The sequence below is a fragment of the Oncorhynchus mykiss genome, chromosome 15, assembly GCF_057628025.1.
Source record: "Oncorhynchus mykiss isolate SJ-2025 chromosome 15, ASM5762802v1, whole genome shotgun sequence".
Classification (NCBI taxonomy): Eukaryota; Metazoa; Chordata; class Actinopteri; order Salmoniformes; family Salmonidae; genus Oncorhynchus; species Oncorhynchus mykiss.
Window position 1 is genome coordinate 30,420,398 of NC_143036.1, and position 27,055 is coordinate 30,447,452.

Here is a 27,055-nt window from a genome sequence, read left to right on the forward strand (position 1 = left end):
ACAATATAAAACACAGTACAGCAATAAAGAAATAACAGATCTCACAAAACAACTACCACAGTACTGTAGTATAAATATTTTGTAGCACTACTACACATCAGCTATAAGTAACATAGAGAGAATAGAGAAACTCACTTGAATAGAGTCATTTCAAGATGTCCGCTACTGCAACTCCAGTCTTGTGTTAAGGAGTCTTCTGACTGAAGGCACTACTTCTACTGGCGCAGGGCTCTTAAGGAAGACCAGATGTCTCTGGGGACACGACTGTGTGTGTGTGTGTGGGGGGGAGGTTCCGGGGTGAAGTTTCCCCAAGGTACAGATTTAGGATCAGCTTCCCCTCCCCAATCCTTAACCTTAACCATTAGTGGGGAAAATGAAAAGCTGACCCGAGATCAGCAACCAGGGGGCCACCAGAGGAATGCTGGGTAATATGCCCTCTTTTCTCCACCCCCTTCATAACCCAATCTGCTGCCATAACGCGTTTGTGTGTGTGTGTGTGTGTGTGTGTGTGTGTGTGTGTGTGGGGGTGTGTGGGTGTGTGCGTGCGTGCGTGTGTGCATATCTGTGTGTGCAGTAGTATATTATTGTAGATGTTTATGTACAATGTCTGCAATTCAGCATCTCAACCTAAGCAAGAACCCACTTTTGGCACAGAGCAGCATGCTTCCTGTTGGTTAAAGGGGTGTGCTGCCCAAATGTAAACAAGTAATTTAGAGGCACTTGAAGTAAATGAAATGAGTCAACCTAAAGTCACATTAAACTAAGATGTGTGTCCTCTGCTTACATTTTCAAATAAGCTTTTTAAGAAGCCGTATCCTGTGAGGCTCAGAGGCTGATTACATGTTGAGATGATGAGAGTTGAAGCACTCTCTCTCTGTTTAGTTCATCAAAATTAAATGACTATCTCTAAGAAGAACTGCAGCATATGAATACAACTCTACACAACTGAAGGCGTTTGTCATATTGATGCAAATGAAGTGCCCTTTGCGTTGTTAACAAACCCCATTTCTAATCCTGCCAATAACAGTGTGTGCGTCTGTGTGTGTGTCTGTGTGTGTGTCTGTGTGTGTTAAACAGCATGGCATATTGTTGGAGGATTCTGTAATCTCACTATGCTAAGGAAATTAATTCTAATTAAGGCTAGGAGCAAGCAGGCGAAGCAAAGGGCGAGGAGGAGTGTGGGGGGGGGGGGTGAAGTGTGTTTGTGTGTGTATGTGAGTGTTTGTATGTGTGTTTTTAAGAAGAAGCTAGCAGTCCTTGGTCTATGTGTGGTTAATAGCCTCATAATCACAGTGTGGTCATGTTGCGGTCGCCTACCTAGCGAGCGGTCCCTGGTCTGGTTGGTGGAGCGCACTACGGGCAGGCTGGCACGGGAGCGGCTGCCTCTGGTGAAGGCAGAGGGGGCATCAGCCTCTGACATGGTGTCCAGAGACTCCAGAGAGGCCAGGGAGAGGTGCTCAGGCTGCTCCCCTACAATGGAGCTGCTGGGGCCGTGCGCAGGGCTTCTGCTCTGGGGGGGAGAAGAGGAGAAAGAGGGTAAATTAGAGGGGTACACAGGAACAGGGTTGGAAAAACTCTGGTAACTTTGAAAGTTTACCGGAATATTGCAACCCTACATAGGAAACGAACACAAACGGAAACACAATTATTGTAGGACAATTTTGTCCATCAAAACCAGCCCAACACTGTGCTGCAAGCACCCTTCTTCAACCAACAAAGCCATCTGAACCACACGATAGTGTTAATGCTTTTTTCTAAAGCTGCATTATGCAGAAATCACTCCGCCAATTCCCTGGTTGCTAAAATTCTAATAGTTTGCCTAATTTCAATTTATGTGTCAAAACAAGCATGTATATCATTCCATCTAAACTGTACCGTCTAAACCACTGTATTTTGAGGTGTCTGAAGATGGTGTACAAAACTGAAAGTAAAAGAACGGGAAGCATAGAAATAGTGCACTTAGAACAGATATGCCGCTTCTTAGACTTGCTCTCAATGAGAATGATAGATCTATAACTAACATTTCTAGGTGAATTTGGTCAGGTCGCCCAAAAAGTTACATATTGCAGCTTTAAGAGAAAGATAAGCTTTTTAACTACAATGTTAACACAGTGAAAACCCCAGTGTCATTTTTGGACTCCCAGCCATGCATTCCAGTCTATTTGGGTGGAATTTGTTTGCATCAATGCAGATAGCAGACACACAGACGGACACCACCTGCTATATTTCACACAAGCACACACACTATGATTTTCGCAGTTGCAAAACTGGATATCCCCCCCCCCCCTCCCCCCTTGACTAATGTGGACAGTGTTTTTGGCAGGAGAACACAGATCAGGTGAGGGGAGGTGGAGAGGGCAGGAGAGCATACGCACACGCACACACACACACGTGTTAGTTGGGATGCAGACAGAGCCACATGCCGAGGCATGATGCAGATAAGACACTCCCTGTTGTATTTTCACACTATGATTTTCCATGTTGCAGCTGCTTAAAAAAAAACAAGACAAGCGGTCCCTAAGCCTTATCATGCATGTTTCTCTCTTGCCAAGCCTCACACAACTTTAGTGAAGGGTTAATACCCACACTACCATGTTTTTTTGCTTATGGTGCAGGTAGTTACAGGCCCAAAATCGACATTGTAGAAAAAAAACACAAATAACTCCAGCGCGCGCCATTTTTCTTTCCGGTCAGAGATCTTTTTCAAGCTTCGAACAACAACCGAGGGGAAAGGGTGTAGTGAGGGTGATTAAAGTCACCAATGAGTCCACCAGGCAGGCAGTCCTGTGGGCCTGGCAGAGTAATAGAGAATGTGGAGCTCATTGAGGATCTTGGTAGTGTTGTAGGGTGTGCCAGGCTGACAGTGTGAATAACATGGAGAGGAGAGTACACAGAGAGCCCTTTATCAAGCTAATGGCTCCACGGACACAGCCAGGTTAACAACACAGTCATTGCGCACACGCATAAACACTCACACAAAGCACTCTGAAAGGTGATGGTGAGTGTGGGGAGAGGGGAGAGGGGGGAAGGGGAAGCGGTGGGGCAGTAATTTGCATGTGCTGGATACCCCCCCCCCCCGGCCCTTTGACTTATGTGGACAGTGTTTTTGGCAGGAGTACACAGATCAGGTGAGGGGAGGTGGAGAGGGCAGGAGAGGTCAACACACACACACACACGCAGGCCAGTTGTGATGCAGACAGAGCCACACGCCAAGTCATGATGCAGATAAGATAAAAGGCAGACTAACTGTGTGGGGCAATTGGATTTTCAGCAAGTACCTCTGAATGTCAAGCTCAGAATGGAGAGAAGACAACATGCCCTGTAATGACTGATGAGAGAGAGAGAGAGAGAGAGAGAGAGAGAGAGAGAGAGAGAGAGAGAGAGAGAGAGAGAGAGAGAGAGAGAGAGAGAGAGAGGAAGGAAGAAGCAGGGAAGTGGGGAAGGGGAGAGATCGAGGAGAGGCAGATGGTCATCCAACATATCAAGAAACACAGCAATGTGAACAGAACAGAAAAGGTCACAATCGGAAATGCTCCTGTGTGTCCAATACGTGTGAGATCATCTCGTTTTGTAGCGAGATGATAGCGTACTGTGCAGTATCTGCTCTCCAGCAGCTCCAACATAACAACCGCCTAATCCCTGGCTTTAAATAGTTGTATGATTGTTTTGAATAGTCATCACTCTTCTCACCAGCGCCCTCGTTATTATCCAGACTAGCTCTGTGCTGAGTCACCGTATGATATTGTTGACTTGATAAGACGTGTAACCTTTGGTGTCACCACCACAGGCGGGACCTGTCACCTGACACAGCAGCAGCATCCTCTGTCCATATCTGGTCAAAGGGTAGTGCACTACATAGGGAATAGGGTGTAATTTGGTACGCTGACTGAGCGCTGGGAACACCAACTCCATTAGAATACGCTTACTCCATCTATATTGAGTAGATAGTTAAGGTCCTTTATATGCAGGGCCCAGGATGAGTCACGTGGAGGGTCAGGTTCAGTTGACGTGTCATCCGAAACCATGATGCATGCTCGGTAAGTTGAACCGAATTGTAATTATTTATGAGTGAAATGTCATTATTTATGAGTTTACCCAATTATGTTGAGGTAGATACAGTACCAGGCTGCTACTCTGAAAACCAGGCAGTGATATACAGCATACAGTACATGTGACACGTGGTAGAATACTTACTGAGGCTGAGCAGAACGGAGCGAGATGCTTGAGCCAATCAAGGCTCTTCAGTGGGATTGTATTATGTGGATAAAATGGAAGATAGACCTACCAACTCTCTGGGGATAGTGGTGAAGGAGTTTACACACAACACCAAATGATAAGGTGTCCATCGGATGAGCTTAGCAGGTTATTTCCTCCCCCGCACACACAGACACACAGACACACAGACACACAGACACACACACACCCTCTCTCTGGCAGGTGCTCTACTTGGCACCCCTCTATCACAGAAAAGCCACTTCCTGTTCCCGCTGAAACCACTTCCTGTCATGGCTACAGATAGTGAAAACCACGGTTTAACCTATGATTACAACCGCCTACCTGCTGTTAGACACATCGACCCGGTCACGGCTGGGAGGAGAGACCAAAATTCCACATAATAACACTGTGTGGCTTAGTTAGCTATGACAGTCAAGGGTAACCACAGTGCACTTACTATTTTAACACTGAGTATCATATCATATGTAGATCATTTACTGCAGAACAGACATGAAACATGTAAAAACACATGGCACTGAGAAGTGAGCCAGTGTCACACAGACATAAATACAATTCTCACTTGTAAAGATATGTAGAATGTATGTTTTTTATATAAGACAATTATTGAAGTACTTCAATGTTGATGATTTTGTCAGGGGTTCTCAAAGAGGTACTGCAGGGGGTCCGTGGACAGATCTCCCCCAAAAATGTTTTACATTTCATTTTTTTATGAACATTACTAACAACAGATCAAACTAATTTTGGCCAAGGGATCCGTGGAATAAGTTTAGAGGGTGGAATATAATACAATGTAATATTATTCATCAAAAATGTATGTTCTTAACCCTGGGAAACATGGGCCTGGGAGGCTCACAGGGATATTGGTATCCACAGTATCAATTTCAACTCAATACTTTACAAATTTGTTTTTTTTTCCAAATCTTTACATAAATGCACTGTAATTCAAGTTTTAAAACTGCACAGTTTTCTCTCTGAGAAATGTTCCTTCCCAGAGCCCGAGAGTTGGTTCGTCCGGCCACGCACTTCCGAAGTCAGAGTAAAACTCCTTTTATGCTATTTTTATCTCACTTGAGTTGTGTTCTGATAGATTTTCTATCACAAAAGGGGTCCACGGCCCCAAAAAGTTAGAAAATCTATGGATCATGTAGCCTGACTACTCACACTAAATTCTTCCCCTGCTCTGTCTTTCGATAAATACTTTAGTCTGAGACTGCCATCATGGAAGTCATTTGTGGTGACGAGGGGCGATGTACAAAACAAAATCATCAGCGACTGGAACGTCTCTAACCAATCAGACTCTCAAAGTCAATGACACATTTTCAAACCGCCCCTTTTCCCACGTGTTCTCACTCTGGCCCAAGCCATCGGTTTCTGGACCAATCGGATGGCCCCGAATGTGTTCACCTTCGGTGAAGGGTCGGGAATGGACTCAGATCCAGACTCATTGCGGAAAAGAAGCTAACGTCCACGGGCGTGGCGTAGCGTTTGGCCAGGCAAATGATTATGACCTTTGGGAAGAAATTAATCAAACACATTCAGTCTGAATAGCATTACAATATCAAGGTAATTTAATTTAATTATGATATTATTCCGTGAGAACATGTTCTGTTCTCACCTGACTTCAAAGTCTATACAGAAGAATGAATCACGAGGTATATAAAAAAAAAAATGCTTGGGCGTGCCTTTGAGTTGCAGTTTCTCCATTGTTCCCGTTTTATTTCCAAAATGGTTTCCCGAGGCAGGGTCCATTGGGCTTTGCTGCACAAAGGTGTTTGATGTCTGATGCGTTGTTATACTGAATGACATTGAATACATTCCTTTTTTTAATAAATGTCTTTATTACTCTAGCGCCGTCAAGTGTAAGCATTGGTTTAGCTGCTATACATTCGTTTTACTGGCTCTTTACTGATTTAGCTAAATTGAGATTTTTTTATAGTAGCATTTTACTTTGTGTGTGTGTGCGTGTGTGTGTGGATGGGTGGGCGGGTGGGTGTGTGTGTGTGTGCACTCTGACTCTTTGTTCTTTGTTCCAGGAAAGCTGACCTGTATCCAGGACATCCTACTACTGTCATTCACGGAACAACGGTTCGACGTGCTGCCATCAAAGGTAAAAGTCAGGTCTGTGTTGCGCGTGTGCACAGTGCCAGTGGTGGGTATACTGCATCTACTGCTTTTCAAAAGTGTCAAACCAGGAACATTTTGGTTAATAAAGCCGAAGAACATTTTCTGGATTCACAAACGATCAGATATTCGACACAAAAAAAAAAGTATGAATGAAAAGCCAAGATAAAACACAAAATTCCATAAGATTGTCTAAACATCTGGCCCTGACACATACGTTAAAGGAAAAACCCACTCAAAAATGACCTTTTGGACGTTTTTTCGTCAGTCCACTATTGATACAGTCCCAAAATGTTTTGCATGTCAGCAGTCAAGTTTTCAAGATATTGGACTTTCAAGAAGCAAAGTGTCACCTGCCACATCATCACGATGATGCCTTTTGCTTTAAGATTGTGTGTCTTGGATTCAGACAGACGAGCAGATGTACAGTGCAGTGCCAAGACGTGGTGATTCAATTGAGTTATGATAAAAATAATCACTGCTTCTATCAAAGACTTGCTGTGGCAGCCAATTCATGGAGAATATAGTCATGCCTGCCAGGGGGCTGGACTGATTTCTGCGAAACAGAATCAACTTCACAAGTAACGTTTTCTAGTATTTGTTTAAGAGCGCTTAAAGCACCAGGTGGTGTAGAGAATGACAGAAATAGGATCTATGGCAATGTCCAAAATCTGGCGTGCCTACTACTGACTTAAACTGCATACCGTGTACTAATCATACTACATACTATTTAGAACATACCGTTTAGTAAAAACAATAATGCATTAAGCAACACGTACCAGCATACTAAGCTGAGAATTACTGAAAATGTGTCATCTAATGGGCAATTGCGTTGATTCCCGCCATTGGTTCCATTGGGTACAGAGCGTCCCCTCAGCTGATTATCAGCTGTTGTCAAACACCAAGTCACGACTCTCTTTCTCAATAGTGTACGGCAAATTCTACTGGATGAAAAGTCGAAATTAGTCAAACACCCTGGCATTTAAAGCCTATTACATTTTAGAAATGGCACATTCTGTAAAACATTGTTTTTTTTCCTTTCGCATAACCAAAATGTCAAGGAATTATACTCTATTCGTTATTTATGAGTTGAATTAGAAACAAAGACATGACTAGTTAATATCTAGGTCTATTTTGGTGTATCACCCTCACTCTCACACACACACACACACACACACACTTTTTGCTTACCAAACTTCTCCTCTTTCAGACATTAAAGTGTGTGCAAAAGCTCATCAAGTTTAGGCCCCACACTGGTGATGTCAGCAAGCCTTTTCACTTAAAGCAGAAATCCACTGGTTGTGGGCAGTCCCTATGTCTTTGAACGAAAACAAGGAGGCTGGTCGTACGATGCTCTGGGCTGACATTCTGGGCAAGGTGTGCCTTTTCACTAAATCCCGCCCACTCAAATTACATTGGTAGAGAGAGAGGAAATGGGAATTAACTTTCTACAGCCGCTAATGATAAACACAGCAGACGTAGCCGTCAAGCCACGAAGTTAACAGGCTAACTTGGTTATAAAGGCAACCCAGCAATGCCAACACTGATCTGAACAGGAGAACCTTGGCCATTTCTTTGTCCCTCTTAAGAAAAATTACAGTGATATGAAATAATTAAAGATTGCTTGCGTCCCTGAGCTGAGAGCATGTTTATTTTCTGAAGCAGAAGTCTCACAGGGAGGCGGGTGAGTGATAACAGCAACACAGAAGCCAGGCACCGAGAGGCAAATGCAGCAAGTTACAGATGTAGGATCTTAATTTGATCACTCTTTTGTTGCTAAGAATTTTCTTGCACAGCAGAAGTTGCAGACTTGTAGTGTATTTGAGTTTTAAAAAGGCTTCTAAAGTTTGCCCTTTCCACTTTGAAATTTCAGACTTGATTTGCCCTAACGAAAAACGTATCAACCTCTTCAAAAATGTCCATTAATTATAATTTCCTGTTGCTGCAGGATTATTTTCCTGCTGTAGCAAACTGGCTCAAATTAAGATCCTACATCTGTAGCTTGAACCTTGTACAACACGAAGAGACACAGTCCTTTAATAACTATACATCTATGTGTTAACCCTGTCCAATCTGAGCCACTCTGTTATCTGTACGTCTACATGGTCCATGCAGCTACAACAGGGCAGACGTTCAGCTAGACATGGTAAACCCAAAAAGTTTAGCTGAATATGTGACCTGACCAGGAAGAATGCAATACCATTTAGACACTGTATGGCTCACAACCAAACACACCATGGCAAACACACCATGGCAAACACACCACTCACTACTCTAAAGACAGTGGTCTGAATTCCCTGATCATCTCAGAGATGGCTCCATTTGGGTACAGTGCAGCTCAGGTTGCGTACCAAATGCTACTTCCTATATAGTGCAATACTTTTGGCCAGAGCACCATGGGGAATAGGGTGCCATTTGGGACGTTGACCCAGTGTTAATAACATTATACACCAGAATCCCCTTGTCATCCCTTTCCATTCATTACGGCTGTGTCCTCCTCCCTACGACATTCCACCTTTAATCCCACTACGTCCAAATCCTCAGATGACCTCCCCTAGACAGAGTGCCTGCCTGGCCTGGACAGGGCTGGCTAATTGGTTCGTTAAAAGGGGTCGAACTTCACAGTATCAACAATCAAAGCCAATCACGCGTTCTATAGAGAAATCCCGCTACGTGGTGTTCAGGCGGTTTGCACTGTGGCTGCACATGACAGCATGCCAAATTCCTCGGCTATTCCTTTCTTGTAGTCCAAGCTGACAGAGCAGATGAAATATAAAATTCCTCACCCTTACATGTCTGTCAGTAAATACGTTTTCATGGCAAAATGACAGAAGTAGGAGTTGTAGTCCAACAGGATAGAGCACATACAGTAGAAGCATTCAGAGGTTGAGTAGCTACTTTGTTTACTATGTATGTCCCTCTATCCTTCTGCAGTCATAAGATCTAGAGTCCAGAGATAGTGGCTACCTTCACAATGGGTTAGCTGTGTGAACGTACCTCCAATCAGAGATGGTGGCTACATTCACAATGGGTTTGCTGTGTGAACATCCCTCCAATCAGAGGTTAGACTGTGTCCCAAATGATACCCTATTCCCTATAAGTGGGCCCTGGTCAAAAGTAGTGCACTTTACATGGGACAGGGTGCCATGTGAGATGCACTCTTAGTCCATATGAGACCACATGACAATAACAGGTCCATTGACCTTCCCAGATCTATGTTGATCTCTTTCTGCAACTTTGACATTTGAACAACTGATTTGGCCCAGCCATTCGATTACATTCACTCAGGCAGACCTAAAACAGACACACACATTGACCTCTGTGTGCATGCACTGAGAGAGCCTATTAAAAAAAACATATTAGCCCGAGCAAACAAACATAGTAGGTTTGGAGACAACGCACTCCTACGAGAGATACAAATGGAACGTTAGAAATGTCCAGGATGTTGACATTCTGAAAGTTTACATGCCCTATGTGGCAATCCATCCACTGTCCCTCATAGGTTACTATTCAAGCAGTCAACTTACGACAAATACTGAATCCCTACTATCTCAATAGCAACCTATGCATTAGAGGCATACGTGCTCAAACACCATAGCTACAATCCTGATTATACGCATGAGAGCTTAAATGTAACTCCCAGTTAGAAGACATTGAATAGAATTATATAGAATCGATTATATTTACAGTAATTAACAGCACAGTGAATATCACCCTCATTCAGAGCTTTCCAAATCCTAGTCTAGTGGAAACTCCCCTGGTCTGGTCTGAACTGAACACACTTCCTGCTCTGTTATTCTAGACCCACTGTTCTGTTGTCATCTGGATGGATGGTGGTGACTCCCCTTCGGCAGCCAAGGCAACCCAGGACCAACTCACATGGAAGTCCTATCACCACCATGGTGTCAGGGGAGAGCAGCCAAGGGAAGTGTATGTGGAGAGCCAGGACATACAGTGGATCACACACACACACACACACACACACACACACACACACACACACACACACACACACACACACACACACACACACACACACACACACACACACACACATTACTCAAAATCAACACCCATCTGTAAAAACGTCTGACTTATGCAACAAAGAAAGATGTATATTTGTGCACTGAGAAGAGATCTATCTCTGAGCAGTAATGGATTTACAAGTTTGGCAGTGTGTTTCAGCGAAAATGAACAGCCCCGGAAAAAGTTCCCTTTGATCTCTATAGCCTCCCGTCTCATAGAAACAGGTCTTGAGGGAAGGAAGAAGACAGAAAAATGACATCGGTCTCCAGAACAGATAAGACCTCAGCCTGGTCGGCCTGGCTAACCCTCAGGGTCCCTGTCACTGGTAATACTGACAACTTAATCAGTCTCTCTCAGAAACAGACTGGAGCAGTTCCAGCAAATGACAGATGGTCCTTTAACCCAGTGGGCCGGTATAAAAGTGGTGTATAATTATCATTATTTGGCCAATAGTCGTGGCCTTGAGGGGGAAAAAAAAGGGCCAGTGTTTGGAAAATCCCAGGCCGATTTCTGGTCCCAGTCCCCCCCTGGTCACTCCTCGGGCAGGATGAGACAGAGACCCTAACCACAACTACGGTATAAACCGAATACTGGGGTATCTGGAAATAGCCAAGGGATGGTTTTTCAATACTGTCAATACCGTTGGAACAATGTAATGAATTTTCAATACATTTGTATATTTGCATATCTAAATAAATACCTGCAGTTGACTTGCAATATGTCAGGAGATAGAGCAGATCGCGCTCTTCATTTCAACTGTCACATTATTTTACATTATGAAGCTTACTATAGTTCCCCAGAACAGTTGAGCCAGTCACATGTTTGTTTGTAAATAGCACAACGGGAGAAAGCGGGAGCAGGTGAGTCCAGATTTGAATTGACAGGGGGTCGCGTTTAATATGGAAAGTCCAACGTGCAACTATAGTTTTCCTTCACAGAAAATATGTTAGTAGATTTATTTTCATCCAATGACAACAGAAGTACAATGCTATTTGGCTGCGAGCCACACAAGTAAATACGCTTAAAATCAAGGTATTCTTTTGCAAAAACGATGCATGGCCATCACATTTCTAATGTTTATCGTAGAAAGGATATAGCCAGCTACATTTCCTAATGTTTTGCTTAAAGTTGACCTTGCATTTTACAGGAGAAAAGTAGGCAGGCTACACTGAGAAAAGTACTGGAGAAAAGTAGCTACACATCAGTCAGAGCGCTGTCTGTTGATAGAATGCCTGTTCGTGAATTCTCATTCGAGTTTAGAAGTGCAACTGAAACACGAAATTTGTCTGATGCCGAGCAGAAAATACAATAAGAAGCATTTTAGATCTGTATTTTGATTTTTTTCCCTGTGTGAAAAATTAAGAATTCTGCATGAATGCGACCCCTAAGTTTAACTTGCTAGTTATGGCTGAATGACGGGGCATCATTTGTGTTAGCTTTCTGCCATGTTTGAGAAGTCAAAGCCTTTTGGATGAGTTATCGGTACAGCTGCCACTGCTATCTTTTGATTTCCTTGCGTTTTTTTCTCCTCTCCGTTCTCGGCCCCGTCTGCTCTTCCCCAATCTTCTCCGAGCAGAGCAGGTAGGCCCGTTGCCCTAGCGACTCCAGACTCCACACAGACACAGCTTGTACACGTGCTGCTCCGGAGCCAGTACTGTTCTTCCTTCAGACAAGCATTTGTCAAAACTTTGTTCATTTGCACATCTCTCGTTCACATTTGCTTGTAAATGTCCAAACTCACCAAAAATGACATACGGTACCTCCTACATATACAGTGGGGCAAAAAAGTATTTAGTCAGCCACCATTTGTGCAAGTTCTCCCACTTAAAAAGATGAGAGAGGCCTGTAATTTTCATCATAGGTACACTTCAACTATGACAGACAAAATGAGGGAAAAATATCCAGAAAATCATCATCATCATCAAAAACATTGTAGGATTTTTTATGAAATTATTTGCAAATTATGGTGGAAAATAAGTATTTGGTCACCTACAAACAAGCAAGATTTCTGGCTCTCACAGACCTGTAACTTCTTCTTTAAGAGGCTTTTTTTTTAAAATTTTTATTTTACCTTTATTTAACCAGGTAGGCAAGTTGAGAACAAGTTCTCATTTACAATTGCGACCTGGCCAAGATAAAGCAAAGCAGTTCGACAGATACAACAACACAGAGTTACACATGGAGTAAAACAAACATACAGTCAATAATAAAGTATAAACAAGTCTATATACAGTGTGAGCAAATGAGGTGAGAAGGGAGGTAAAGACAAAAAAGGCCTTGGTGGCAAGGTAAATACAATATAGCAAGTAAAACACTGGAATGGTAGTTTTGCAATGGAAGAAAGTGCAAAGTAGAAATAAAAATAATGGGGTGCAAAGGAGCAAAATAAATAAATAAATTAAATACAGTTGGGAAAGAGGTAGTTGATAGGGCTAAATTATAGGTGGGCTATGTACAGGTGCAGTAATCTGTGAGCTCCTCTGTCCTCTATCCCTCCTCTGTCCTCCACTCGTTACCTGTATTAATGACACCTGTTTGAACTTGTTATCCGTATAAAAAACACCTGTCCACAACCTCAAACAGTCACACTCCAAACTCCACTATGACCAAGACCAAAGAGCTGTCAAAGGACACCAGAAACAAAATTGTAGACCTGCACCAGGCTGGGAAGACTGAATCTGCAATAGGTAAGCAGCTTGGTTTGAAGAAATCAACTGTGGGAGCAATTATTAGGAAATGGAAGACATACAAGACCACTGATGATCTCCCTCGATCTGGGGCTCCATGCAAGATCTCAGCCCGTGGGTTCAAAATGATCACAAGAACGGTGAGCAAAAATCCCAGAACCACATGGGGGGACCTAGTGAATGACCTGCAGAGAGCTGGGACCAAAGTAACAAAGCCTACCAGCAGTAACACACTACGCTGCCAGGGACTCAAATCCTGCAGTGCCAGACGTGTCCCCCTGCTTAAGCCAGTACATGTCCAGGCCCGTCTGAAGTCTGCTAGAGAGCATTTGGATGATCCAGAAGAAGATTGGGAGAATGTCATATGGTCAGATGAAACCAAAATATAACTTTTTGGTAAAAACTCAACTTGTCGTGTTTGGAGGACAAAGAATGCTGAGTCGCATCCAAAGAACACCATACCTACTGTGAAGCATGGGGGTGGAAACATGATGCTTTGGGGCTGTTTTTCTGCAAAAGGACCAGGACGACTGATCCGTGTAAAGGAAAGAATGAATGGGGCCATGTATCGTGAGATTTTGAGTGAAAACCTCCTTCCATCAGCAAGGGCATTGAAGATGAAACATGGCTGGGTCTTTCAGCATGACAATGATCCTAAGCACACCGCCCGGGCAACGAAGGAGTCGCTTCGTAAGAGTGGCCTAGCCAGTCTCCAGATCTCAACCCCATAGAAAATCTTTGGAGGGAGATGAAAGTCCGTGTTGCCCAGCAACAGCCCCAAAACATCACTGCTCTAGAGGAGATCTGCATGGAGGAATGGGCCAAAATACCAACAACAGTGTGTGAAAACCTTGTGAAGACTTACAGAAAATGTTTGACCTCTGTCATTGCCAACAAAGGGTATATAACAAAGTATTGAGAAACTTTTGTTATTGACCAAATACTTATTTTCCACCATAATTTGCAAATAAATTCTTTAAAAATCCTACAATGTGATTTTCTGGATTTTTTTTCTCATTTTGTCTGTCATAGTTGAAGTGTACCTATGATGAAAATTACAGGCCTCTCTCATCTTTTTAAGTGGGAGAACTTGCACAATTAGTGGCTGACTAAATACTTTTTTGCCCCACTGTATATGTATAACTTTATGAGCTGGATTGCCTGTCTTTGCAATTTGTTTATTTTCATTTGTGCTCGTTAGCATATTTAGCTAGCAGCCTCCACAGAAATGTGCTATTACTGTACTTGTGCTAATTTTGTTAGCATTCTGGTAATAGAAGGCCAATGGGTTTAATGCATTTTTTTTGGTGCCCCCTTATGTACTAAACCGGTAATAGCATAAATCCTGGGATGAGAGAAGGACGGTATGAGGAAATGAAAATCTGGATGCAGCCCAACCCCAATTCCCCATAGTTTTACTACTAAATTGCTAGCATTTACCTAAATAGCAAGTTCATTTCCATTATGTTGCACAGTATTTAAGTTACACGAGAACAGAAATGTCTGAAAGGCTGGAGAAAGGTTGGAAATAATACGAGGTCGTTAGTCAGGGGATACGGTGCACGCTGCAGGGTCATTTAACTGCTACTGTTATTTACTGCTGCTTGCAACTGTCGTGCAACTTGGGGGTTATGCAAGCCAGAGTTTTACAGGTTCTTTGCAGATCATTTACTCATTACTGTACTTTCCATGCACCCACACCAGACACTTGCATGCACACACACACACCAAGTATTTGCTGACAGCGCTCTGGCATCACGTCCTGTCCAGACTTGCTCCTTAATGTCATAACATTAACACAACATGATCCCTGCTGACGTTTCCGGCTTTCCCGTAATAACTGCTCTGCTAGTTTTCATTGGGGATCCACACCCGCACGCGCACACACACACACCCGCACGCACGCGCACACACACACACCCGCACCCGCGCACACACACACACACACACACACTCTCAGTCCTGTCATCCTCAACTGAACTTCTCCAGTCTCCAGAAAGTGTGTCCTGGCCAGTGTAACCATAAGCCTCTCTGGGTTCACTGATGAATCGGAAGATGGGAATATGGCTTGGAGCCTGTAGTCAGAAGTTCTCAGAACAAAGAAAGCCTTATCAAGCACACGCCCACAGCGCTGCTTGTTCTTTCAGGTCAAACACACACACACATGTGCAGACACACATGCAGGCAAACACAAACCCAGACAGACACACACACAAATCACACGCGGGCACATAAGCACACACACCAGGGTTGTGGGTTCGTTGCATGGACAACGTAATCCAATATGTATGGACTGTAATTTCCATATTACTGTATCTTTAGGCCTATACATTAAAATACAGCAGACTGAAGACAGGGGAAAAGGTGATGAGAAATGTGAGATATTAGCTTGGTTACATAGCTAAGCAATATCTGATTAAATACACATTTGTTGGCCGTGCCTAATATGAAAAGTCGTCTTAGCATCACATCTCCCACATTCTCTCATAATTCATTTAACGCCTAGTCTGAGAATAAATCACCAGGTATGCGTCCCAAATGGCACCCTTTTCCCTATATAGTGCACTACATTTGACTAGAGAGTGCCATTTGAGACAGAGCCTAGTTGTAGTTTCTTCAGAGTAAGGAAACATTGCAGGTGCCTGATCCCCATTATGAAGGTGTTATTTAAATTTCCGTGGTTGCCATGGCGCTGTGAGGACACCTAGGCAGAGAGCTCTGTAGATATTGTACACATTTTTGCTATTTGTAAGTGTTAAAAAATATTATTCTGGTGTTTTTGAGCAACGGATTTGCAGATTGACTGACAGGTCAACTCTTTTTTGGCTTGGCTAACTAGCTGGAAAAAATCTGGACTAGAGGTCGACCAATTAATCGTAATGGCCGATTAATTAGGGCCGATTTCAAGTTTTCATTACAATCGGGGGGGTGTACACCTTTAGTTAACTAGGCAAGTCAGTTAAGAACACATTCTTATTTTCAATGATGACTTTGGAACAGTGGGTTAACTGCCTTGTTCAGGGGCAGAACGACAGATCTTTACCTTGTCAGCTCCAGGATTCAATCTTGCAACCTTACAGTTAACTAGTCCAACGCACTAACCACCTGCCTCTCATTGCACTCCATGAGGAGCCTGCCTGTTACGCGAATGCAGTAGAAGCCAAGGTATAAAAAACGATCAATCAATCAATCATAATCACTAGTTAAGTACACATGGTTGTTGATATTACTAGTTTATCTAGCGTGTCCTGCGTTGCATATAATCGATGGGGATGATTCAACAAAAGCGCATTTGCGAAAAAAGCACAATCGTTGGACGACTGTACCTAACCATAAACACCAATGCTTTCTTAAAATCAATACACAGAAGTATATATTTATAAACCTGCATATTTAGCTAAAAGAAATCCAGGTTAGCAGGTAATATTAACCAGGTGAAATTGTGTCACTTCTCTTGCGTTCATTGCATGCAGAGTCAGGGTATATGCAACAGTTTGGGCAGCCTGGCTCATTGCGAACTAATTTGCCAGAATTTGACGTAATTATGACATAACATTGAAGGTTGTACAATGTAACAGGAATATTTAGACTTAGGGATGCCACCCATTAGATAAAATACCGAACGGTTCCGTATTTCACTGAAAAAATAAACGTTTTGTTTTCGAAATGATAGTTTCCGGATTCGACCATAATAATTGTCATTATTACAAATAAATAAAAAGAATTGGCTGATTAATCGGCATCTGCTTTTTTTGGTCCTCCAATAATCTGTATCGGCTTTGAAAAATCATAATCGGTCGACCTCTAACCTGGACACAGTACCAGCTTTTTTCTTTCACCTGGCTGCCAGTTCCTGACCTTTTGAGAACATAATTTGAGGAGTCGCCTGAAGCTTGAGAGTAAGGGTGATACAGCAGTACCGAGGCAGAGGTCTCATATTGAGGACGACTGGCTACAATTCTGAACTTTGTCAGGTGAGCTTTTTGGCCCCCAGAGTTGCTGAGGCATCACCCAAGTGGGTGTTACACCGAGTGGAAGAGGAGAAATCCAGTGGCTATACGACTTGCCCTCTACAAGATCATCAGCAGACTGCATCACCATCATCTACCATCCTCTGACCAGCTCCCTCCGCTTAAGCCATGAAACAGCCAGGAAAATAACCTCTCACTCAATATCGACAAAACAATAGGAGCTGATCGTGGACTTCAGGAAACAGCAGAGGGAGCACGCCCCTGTCCACATCGCCGGGACCGCAGTGGAGCAGGTGGAAAGCTTCAAGTTCCTCGGCATACACATCACTGATGATCTGAAATGGTCCACCAACACAGACAGTGTCGCGAAGAAGGCGCAACAGCGCAACCTCAGGAGGCTGAAGAAATGTGTCTTGTCACCTAAAACACTCACACACGTTTACAGATGCACAATCAAGAGCATCCTGTCAGGCTGTATCACCGCCTGGTACGGCAACTGCACCACCCTCAACCGCAAGGCACTCCAGAGGGGTAGTGCAGTCTGCACAACGCTTCACCAAGGGGCAAACTACCTGCCCTCCAGTACACCTACAGCACCCGATGTCACATGAAGGCCAAAAAGATGAACAAGGACAACAACCACCCGAGCAACTGCCTGTTCACCCCGCTATCATGCAGAAGGCGAGGTCATTACAGGTGCATCAAAGCTGGGACCGAGAGACTGAAAAACAGCTTCTATCTCAAGGCCATCAGACTGTTAAACAGCCATCACTAGGCAGCTTCCACCCAGTTTACGTAACTCTGCACCTTACAGGCTGCTGCCCCATATACATAGACTTGAAATCACTGACCACTTTAATAATGGAACACTAGTCATTTTAATACTGTTTACATATTTTTGCTTTACTCATCTCATATGTATATTCTGTATTCTATTCTACTGTATTTTAGTCTATTGCTCATCCTAATATTTATTATTTTACTTTTAGGTTGTGTGTATTGTTGTGAATTGTTAGATATTACTGCACTGTTAGAAACACAAGCATTTCGCTACACCCGAAATAAGATCTGCTACATTTGTATGCGACAAATCAAATTTGACTCGAACTGACCCTAACCATCTTAAGAGGATGCAGCATTCAAATACCTGTCATGATACTGCATCTTGAAGCACCGTGAGATTCTATGAAAAGTGCAATAGAAGTTTAATAAATTATTATTATTATTATTATTTTATTATTATGTGTCTTATTAATGCTCACTGGGAACCACACGTACCCCTTAACTCTACCCACACCAAATGATCCTCCATCTCCCAGAGGAGAGGTAAAGGGAGGGGTGGGCGGGCAAAAAGGCACAAACAAACACACACGGCAGCACAAACACACACAGCAGCACAAACACAGCAGCACGAACACACACAGCAGCACGAACACACACAGCATCACAAACACACACAGCATCACGAACACACACAGCAGCACAAACACACACAGCAGCACAAGCACACACAGCAGCACAAGCACACACAGCAGCACAAACACACACAGCAGCACAAACACACACAGCAGCACAAACACACACAGCAGCACAAACACACACACAGCAGCACAAACACACACAGCAACACAAACACACACACAGCAGCACAAACACACAGATCAGCACAAACACACACAGCAGCACAAACACACACAGCAGCACAAACACACGCAGCAGCACAAACACACACAGCAGCACAAACACACACAGCAGCACAAACACACACAGCAGCACAAACACACATTCACAGACACACACTCTTAGTCACACAATGGTCTTCTCATTAGGTCTGACATTACTTAACAAAAGCTGTCTGATAGTTTTTATTTCCTGTAATCCCAGCGTACGCACGCACGCACGCACACACACACCTCCAGCTCTCTCGCTCACACACACACCAGCTGAGGGTTATCAACACAGTCCTTCTCCAGTGACATCTGATACGGATTCTGGTGCTCAGCCAGCATCCAAAACATGATTTATTCCATATGAGAATGGGAAACAGATATGAACTTAAACACAGTGTAAACAAATAACCGTGTTGCTAGAGAGGCTTAGGGAAAACGTCTTTCCCTGCAGTGAGGTGCATCGACCGGTTTCACAAGCCATGATTCCAAGGCAACTCTGTACACACCTTTATACAGTATATCAGGGATAGTCAACAGGTGGCAAGCAGGCCAGATCTGGCCCATTTATCAATTTAGGCTGTCCCTTTGATCAATTCTGAATACAAATTAAAATCGGCAAACACAATCCCCACAAAATAAGACGTTTAGTGGCAAAATATATGATGTATCCTAACACGAACAATCATACAGTGAGAAGTATAAAGTTGCCATTAAATCTACTGAGATGTATACTTTTAAATGCACACGCAGTAGGATCTAGGGCAACTATTAGGAGAAGCACAGCCATCCTGCCTCTCTGTGACTTCTAAGACATCGCAAATCATGTCACATCACAACCACTGTCAAATCAAATCCAGTTTTACAGTATATCATCAATGATGTCATCCATAAAGCATTTTAAAACTTAACGTCCATGAAAATACCTTCTTCAAGTTTCCAGGAGTTTGTCGGTGGTGAAATCATCCTGTGTGCTTTGAAGTTAGTCAGCCACGCACCTGGCCCAAGGTGGAGTCCAGATGTTGGGCTTGGTGCATGCAGGGAGACGGTGGAGGTAGGGGAATGCCCCCCCCCAAAAAAAGTAGCGCACTATATAGGGAATAAGGTGCCAGTTAAATATGGAGTCCATAGCGATGAAACTGCCACGTCCGTTTGCGATATTTACAAACAAACAAAGACGTTACTTCAAAAAACGAACACCGTTTTTTTCCTTCCCTCAAACACCATTGCACACGTGCGATAGAACAGCACAGTATGTACAACCATTTATTTTTTTACCACCATGCTGGATGGTCATTCCCTCAAAATAAAAAACAATAACAAATCCGCCTGGGGTGGTGAGTGGTGCTGTTCTGCCTATCCCGGATTTCAGCCCACGTACAGTCAAAGTCACGAAATCGGATGATATTTGGATGAAACCAGATCAAAGTATGACGACTAAAGTATGAAAAACGACTGTTGCTTCTTCATCGATAGAGTTTGATCATAAAGTTACTGGTCCCCTCCACCAGGTCAGGGCACTCTCAAATTATGTTTTTTGCCATCACTGTAAGCCTGCCACACACACACTATATGATACATTTATTAAACATAAGAATGTGTATGAGTTTGTCACAACCCGGCTCGTGGGAAGTGACAAAGAGCTCTCATAGGACCAGGGCACAAATAATAATAATAATCTATAATTTTGCTCTTTATTTAACCATCTTACATATAAAACCTTATTTGTTCATCAAAAATGTTTAATAACTCACCACAGGTTAATGAGAAGGGTGTGCTTGAAAGGATGCACATAACTCTGCAATGTTGGGTTGTATTGGAGAGAGTCTCAGTCTTTTCCCACACACAGTCTGTGCCTGTATTTAGTTTTCATGCTAGTGAGGGCAGAGAATCAGCAGTTGGGTCATCCAAACAACCCAGGATTTTTAAGAATGTACACCACTGCAAACAGAGCTGTTGTGTCTCGTTCTGTAGAATCCTGCTACACGTGAAGATTAGCTGAACCAGTCTGATTTAGGGACAGTTTGAAACTTACTGTGGTGGGGGTTGTTCAAACTAGGTGAGGGTTGTCTAACTTGTTTTTGTTTTGTTTTTTGGGAAGAGTTGTGTGTTGTTTTATTGGGCACAGGGGAGGGTAGTGCATTTTTCTCTGGTTTACATTTGCTCTTTTGCAGGTTTTACTATATAATTTCTTCCATACTAGCCAAATCTCCTAATCTGCGTGCATGCGCCTCCCCTACTGTATATCAAGGTGCTTTGGTACTTCCCTTTTCACTACGCTTTTCCGCATGCCAACTATACCACAGGTTAATATAGCCCACCAGTCTAACTGTCTATCGTGCCCTCTATCCACAATTCATAGTGACAATAGTGTAATATCTCCATATCTGCAATAGGCTACCTAGCATCATATCACACATGAACCCATTTTCAATATAAGCAGAGCGGGCAGGTGCGTCATTGCACATCAAAGAACAAGTGCGTACATGAGACACGCAGCTCAAAAAGCTCCCCTTTTGATCTTGTTTAGGGACAATACAAATGATCCTACCTAGACTAGCCTGCAACACCACAATGCAATGAATAATTGCATTATTGTTTTCAAGTGAGTAGAAAATTCTACTCTAGGCTGTAAACTGCAGTGAATTTTTTTTTTTTTTTAAAGGCCGCAAAAGCCCTATGATTTGAATATTTCACTCCATTTGGATCAGTTGTGGGTCTACTCTCGACAGCTTATACACAGCAAAATCGTCAGTGTTCATGTCCTGGTGTAAGCAGGCTGTATCACAACCGGCTGTGACTGGGAGTCCCATAGGGTGGCGCACAATTGGCGCAGCGTCGTCCGGGTTTGGCCGGTGTAGGCCGTCATTGTAAATAAGAATTGGTTCTTAACTGACTTGCCTAGTGAGAAAAAAAAATGTATTGCATACTGGATATTTTATCGAATTCTAAATATACCATCAACATAAAAATAAAATAAAAAAATTCTACCTGAGTATTGTCTGCAGCCGACTGATCGTAGTGTAATAAAAAAAGTCAGGGAAAGTTAGCTCATCTGTGGTGGTCGGCGAACACTTAACCTTCTGGCCACAAAAGCATGCTGAAGTGACAAAGTCGATATCCACGTTCATAAACAGAGGGTCGCTACAGTTATTGTTATTTGTGGTCGTAAACATTATTTTGAGTTAGTCGTATGAGGAGGGAGGGTGTGCAATTTATTTTACAGTACAAGGGGAAGGTCTTGTGAAAATATTTTTAACGTTTGGGAGGTGGGGTGCATTTTGTTTGCATGTCTGTTGTTGTCTGTCTGGGGGTGTTATCAGGTCTGATCAGGTCTGGTTTTGTCAAAGAGGCTTAACCCCCAGCCCTCGTCGTGTCCCCCCTGTCCCTCAGGATTAAGCCCCGACGCCAATCTATGGGTCACTTGTCCCCTCATTTGTGGGGTCGCACACCATCAACCTCCAACCCCAGCCCCCCACTTTAACCCCTCTAGGCTGACAGGTCAACTCATACCTGTCGTTAACCCCCCAAGCCCCTCGGACATCATTTGTTTCAGTCAGAAGAGCCTTTCGTATCTGAAAGTGGCACTTGTGGAGGAGTGGCTGGCGGAGCTGAGCAGAGACCATTAAATGGCCTCAGCTCCCGCCTCCTGTTCTGACAGCCGTCAAAACTGCTGAGAGGGGCTGATTAAAAACAGATGTCTGGACGGATGCCTGCTACACTGATGTGATTGTGTGAATCCAGACACACAGGAATAAGAGCCATGACAAAGTGGCACTTTACAAAAATACCTCAGTACCTCGGTTGGACGGTTTGGAGAAATGTATTACCTTGTCTCGTTTGAAACACAAGCTTTGAAACCTAGGGAGAAAGTCAAAATATACATCCAATATGGTTGCTTTTAAAAAATAAAAATAAAAATATATATATATATTTTTTATTTACTGCCCCTTCTCTCCCCAATTTCATGGTATCCAGTAGTTTCTATCTTGTCTCATTGCTACAACTCCCATACAGGCTCGGGAGAGACGAAGGTCGAGAGCCATGCGTCCTCCGAAACACAACCAAACACAACCAAGCCGCAATGCTTCTTAACACAGCGTGCATCCAACCCGGGAAGCCAGCCGCACCAATGTGTCAGAGGAAACGCCGTACACCTAGCGACCTGGTCAGCGTGCACAGCGCCCAGCCCGCCACAGGAGTCGCTAGTGCGCGATGAGACAAGGATATCCCTACCTGCCAAGCCCTCCCTAACTCGGCCAATTGTGCGTCGCCCCATTATCCTCCCGGTCGCGGCCTGCTGCGATAGAGCCTGGGCTCAAACCCAGAGTCACAGCTAGCACTGCGCCACCCGGGAGGCCCCAATATGGTTGCTTTTAAACAGTTGTCCTGGGGGTAGGTTTATGACAGTCATAAATACCTCTTCCCCCCTTTTCCCTCTCTCTACCCTACTGATGTGACATTTGAAAATCCCTTGGTTAACATAGAGGTTCTGGGAACATCAGAAGGTGGGGGGAAATTAACTATATTCTGGTAATCCGACCAATTGAACATATGCGGTGGTACTTAATGAATATGATGTCAGTTTGGTTGTCATCTGAGACATTCTCATCAATAATAGGATGGCATAAACTCTACAGTGGAAAGTCTGCACATTGTAGTTATCGGATTCACATGGAATTGTTGTTCAATTTAAATGTTTGAATATAAAATCATTGGTGAAGAGATTAAATGTAATTTTAGCTTCCAAATGAGAGATTTGGGTTTTCATAAGGTTAGGGTTCTGCTCAATCAGTGGCCCGCCCCTGTGAAGAGACATGGGTTATAAAACTTTTCAAACACACCCTTCTCGCTCCACTATATAAAGCCTTGGTGAAAATGTAACCTCCTGTTCCGAAGATGTGAGGACGACGGTCCGATGTCAGAATGGTCCAGATAATAACTACAGAACGAAGCCAACCTCAGCGTGAGCTTTGGTTGCGAATGGTATGAACTTTAAACTCTTATTCACTACAGAAGGGATGCCTCCTAGCTGTTGAGTTAGTAACAGCAGCTGCAAACGTGGGCTAGGAAAGAACAGAGAGAATATCCCGTCTACCACACAATGATGTTACTACAACGTATCCAATTTACCAGCAGAGACATTCTTCAAAGGACTCTGTTGGGCAACACAGCCTTACATCTACCACCAACCTACGGAAGCGCAGCTCAGAGTAAATATTTATTGCATTTTCCTTTTCCAAATGGGATGTAATTTAGAATGCATAAGATACTGTATTTATGATAGAGACATCGCTTCTCCCTTTGTTCCTCAGTCTTCCCGCTCTTTCACTCAAACCCAGACCCTTTTCTTTGTGTAACCAGCTGTCATATCTGTTCCCTCTGCTAGGGATGTTTTCCTTCATGATATCATTTGTAATCAAGGTATGATTAATTCTGTGTATATGGAATTCTGTGTGATTAGTTAGGTATTTAGTAAATAAATAATTAAACCCAATTTTGTATTGCTGATTCAACTTGTTAGCCAGGGTTCGTGAAGATAACCAAGAATTTACAACTTTCAGATGAGATTGAAATAAGGTGACAATTAATATTGACTGCTATTGATGTAAAATATTACTAGGTCTTTAAGAGTTTATTCGGAAGATAAAAGCTCTATAAATATTATTTTGTGGTTCCCCCGACTTCCTAGTAAATTACATTTACATGATTAGCTCAATCAGGTAATATTAATTACAGAGAAAGGATTTTATAGAATAGCATGTCATATCACTTAATCCGGCATAGTCAAAGACACGACACAGTCCATCGACATATTCATCTAATAATAATTTCAGTATCACAATGCACATAGCGGCATAGTAGACTTGCAATCGTGTAAGACTTCTTGAAGTGGCCTAGATTCCAAACCATTACACCACCTCAGGTTATTTAACATATAATACAGCAATAAAACATCAGAAGAATATAGTATAGTAGTATAGTAATATAGTAATATAGTACTATCAACTCTGACAATAAGAATGAATAAATCAAATGAATCACACTGGAACTTTTTTCCTGCATGTGTTCAGAGACAGCATTACTCTCTCCGTCTTTCAGTGGATGATCTCAAATTCCAGCCAGAGAGGGAGAGTTGCTTCTCCCTGTGCCACTGTTATCTAGCTGACCTTGGTGTTAAGGAATAACAGTGTAGCTGGGCCACCATCCTGGGGAGAGAGGTATGCAAGGGATCGGACAAATGTTGCAAACATTGAATAAATTCTCAGACGGAAGGGAGAAGATATACAGTTGAAGTCGGAAGTTTACATACCTTAGCCAAATACATTTAAACTCAGTTTTTCGTAATTCCTGACATTTATTCCAAGTACAAATTCCCTGTCTTAGGTCAGTTAGGATCACCACTTTATTTTAAGAATGTGAAATGTCAGAAGTAGAGAATTATTTATTTCAGCTTTTATTTCTTTCATCACATTCCCAGTGAGTCAGGAGTTTACATACACTCAATAAATTGGGTGAATTTTGGCCCATTCCTCCTGACAGAGCTGGTGAAACTGAGTCAGGTTTGTAGGCCTCCTTGCTCGCACACGCTTTTTCAGTTCTGCCCACAAATTTTCTATCGGATTGAGGTCAGGGCTTTGTGATGGCCACTCTGATACCTTGACGTTGTTGTCCTTAAGCCATTTTGCCACAACTTTGGAAGTATGCTTGGGGTCATTATCCATTTGGAAGGCCCATTTGTGTCCAAGCTTTAACTGACTGATGTCTTGAGATGTTGCTTCAATATATCCACATAATTTCCCTCCCTCATGATGCCGTCTGTTTTGTGAAGTGCACCAGTCCCTGCTGCAGCAAAGCACCCCCACAACATGGTGTTCTTCGGCTTGCAAGAATCCCCCTTTTCCTCCAAACATAACGATGGTCATTATGGCCAAACAGTGCTGTTTTTATTTCATCACAGCAGAGGACATTTCTCCAAAAAGTATGATCTTTGTCACCATGTGCAGTTGCAAACCGTAGTCTGGCTTGTTTATGACGGTTTTGGAGCAGTGGCTTCTTCCTTGCTGAGCGGCATTTCAGGTTATGTTGATATAGGACTCGTTTTACTGTGGATATAGATACTTGGCTGATTTCTTTTGATTTTCCCATGATGTCAAGAAAAAAGGCACTGAGTTTGAAGGTAGGCCTTGAAATACATCCACAGGTACACATCCAATTGCCTCAAATGATATCAATTAGCCTATCAGAAGCTTCTAAAGCATCATTTTCTGGAATTTTCCAAGCTGTTTAAAGGCACAGTCAACTTAGTGTATGTAAACTTCTGACCCACTGGAATTGTGATGCAGTGAATTATTAGTGAAATAATCTGTCTGTAAACAATTGTTTGAAAAGTTATTTGTGTCATGCACAAAGTAGATGTCCTAACCAACTTGCCAGAACTATCGTTTGTTAACAAGAAACTTGTGGCGTGGTTGTCAAACGAGTTTTAAAGACTCCAACCTAAGTGTATGTAAACTTCCGACCTCAACTGTACTTGATCTGCTGATATGAGTCACTCAATGAGTTTTATGGATTGTGATTATGAATGTGACAGCTGATAAACCATGGAGCTTCCAATGAAAATGTACAGCCTGTGTCCTGTGTGATCTAGCGGTTAGTGCCACATACCCTAGCACACATACACTAAGTATACAAAACATTGTTCTTGCATCATTCAGGATTGAAATAATAGTATCTTATCCCCCATTGTTACCCAGTTTCTCTCGCTCTCTTTTTGTTTTTTTGTTGCAATTTTTACATTTGTTATAAAGTTATAAACTGGGTTCTTCGAGCCCTGAATGCTGATTGGCTGACAGCAGTGGTACATTATATCAGACCGTATACCACGGGTATGACATACAATTTATTTTTAATGCTCTAATAACTTTGGTAACCAGTTTATAATAGTAATAAAGCATGTGGGGTGTTCGTGGTATATGGCCAATATACTATGGCTAAGGGCTGTATCCAGGAACTCCACGCTGTGTCGTGCATGAGAACAGCCCTTAGCCGTAGTATATACCACACCCCCTCGTGCCATATTGCTCAAATAGCACCTGCTCTTTCCATGACATATACTGACCAGGTGAATCCAGGTGAAGCTATAATCCTTTATTGATGTCACTTGTTAAATCCACTTCAATCAGTGTAGATGAAGGGGAGGAGACAGGTTAAAGAAGGATTTTTAAGAGATAATTGAGACATGGATTGTCTATGTGTGTCATTCAGAGGGTGAGTGGGCAAGACAACGTTTTTAAGTGCCTTTGAACGGGGTTTAGAAGTAGGTGCCAGGCACACCGGTTTGTGT

At 42.9% G+C, this 27,055-nt stretch overlaps 1 protein-coding gene and 1 long non-coding RNA gene across 51 annotated transcripts in view; one reads left to right on the forward strand and one right to left on the reverse strand.

Annotated features, from left to right (window-relative positions):
- The window catches only part of LOC149977435 (uncharacterized), a 171,295-nt gene that overhangs the window by 135,687 nt on the left and 8,553 nt on the right, over positions 1–27,055 (forward strand). The gene's annotated exons all lie outside the window — the stretch shown is intronic.
- Positions 1–27,055, reverse strand: part of LOC110489970 (sickle tail protein homolog) — a 220,178-nt gene that overhangs the window by 43,645 nt on the left and 149,478 nt on the right. For 38 of the 50 annotated variants that reach the window (XM_090199862.1, XM_090199880.1, XM_090199860.1 and 35 more), the window contains one exon: positions 1,318–1,510. In XM_090199862.1, the coding sequence (XP_090055988.1) occupies positions 1,318–1,510 (193 nt within the window). Of the gene's footprint in view, positions 1–135; positions 242–1,317; positions 1,511–3,247; positions 3,329–27,055 lie in introns of those variants that run through there. The other 12 variants (XM_090199855.1, XM_036944267.2, XM_036944272.2 and 9 more) reach the window with 2 other exon arrangements.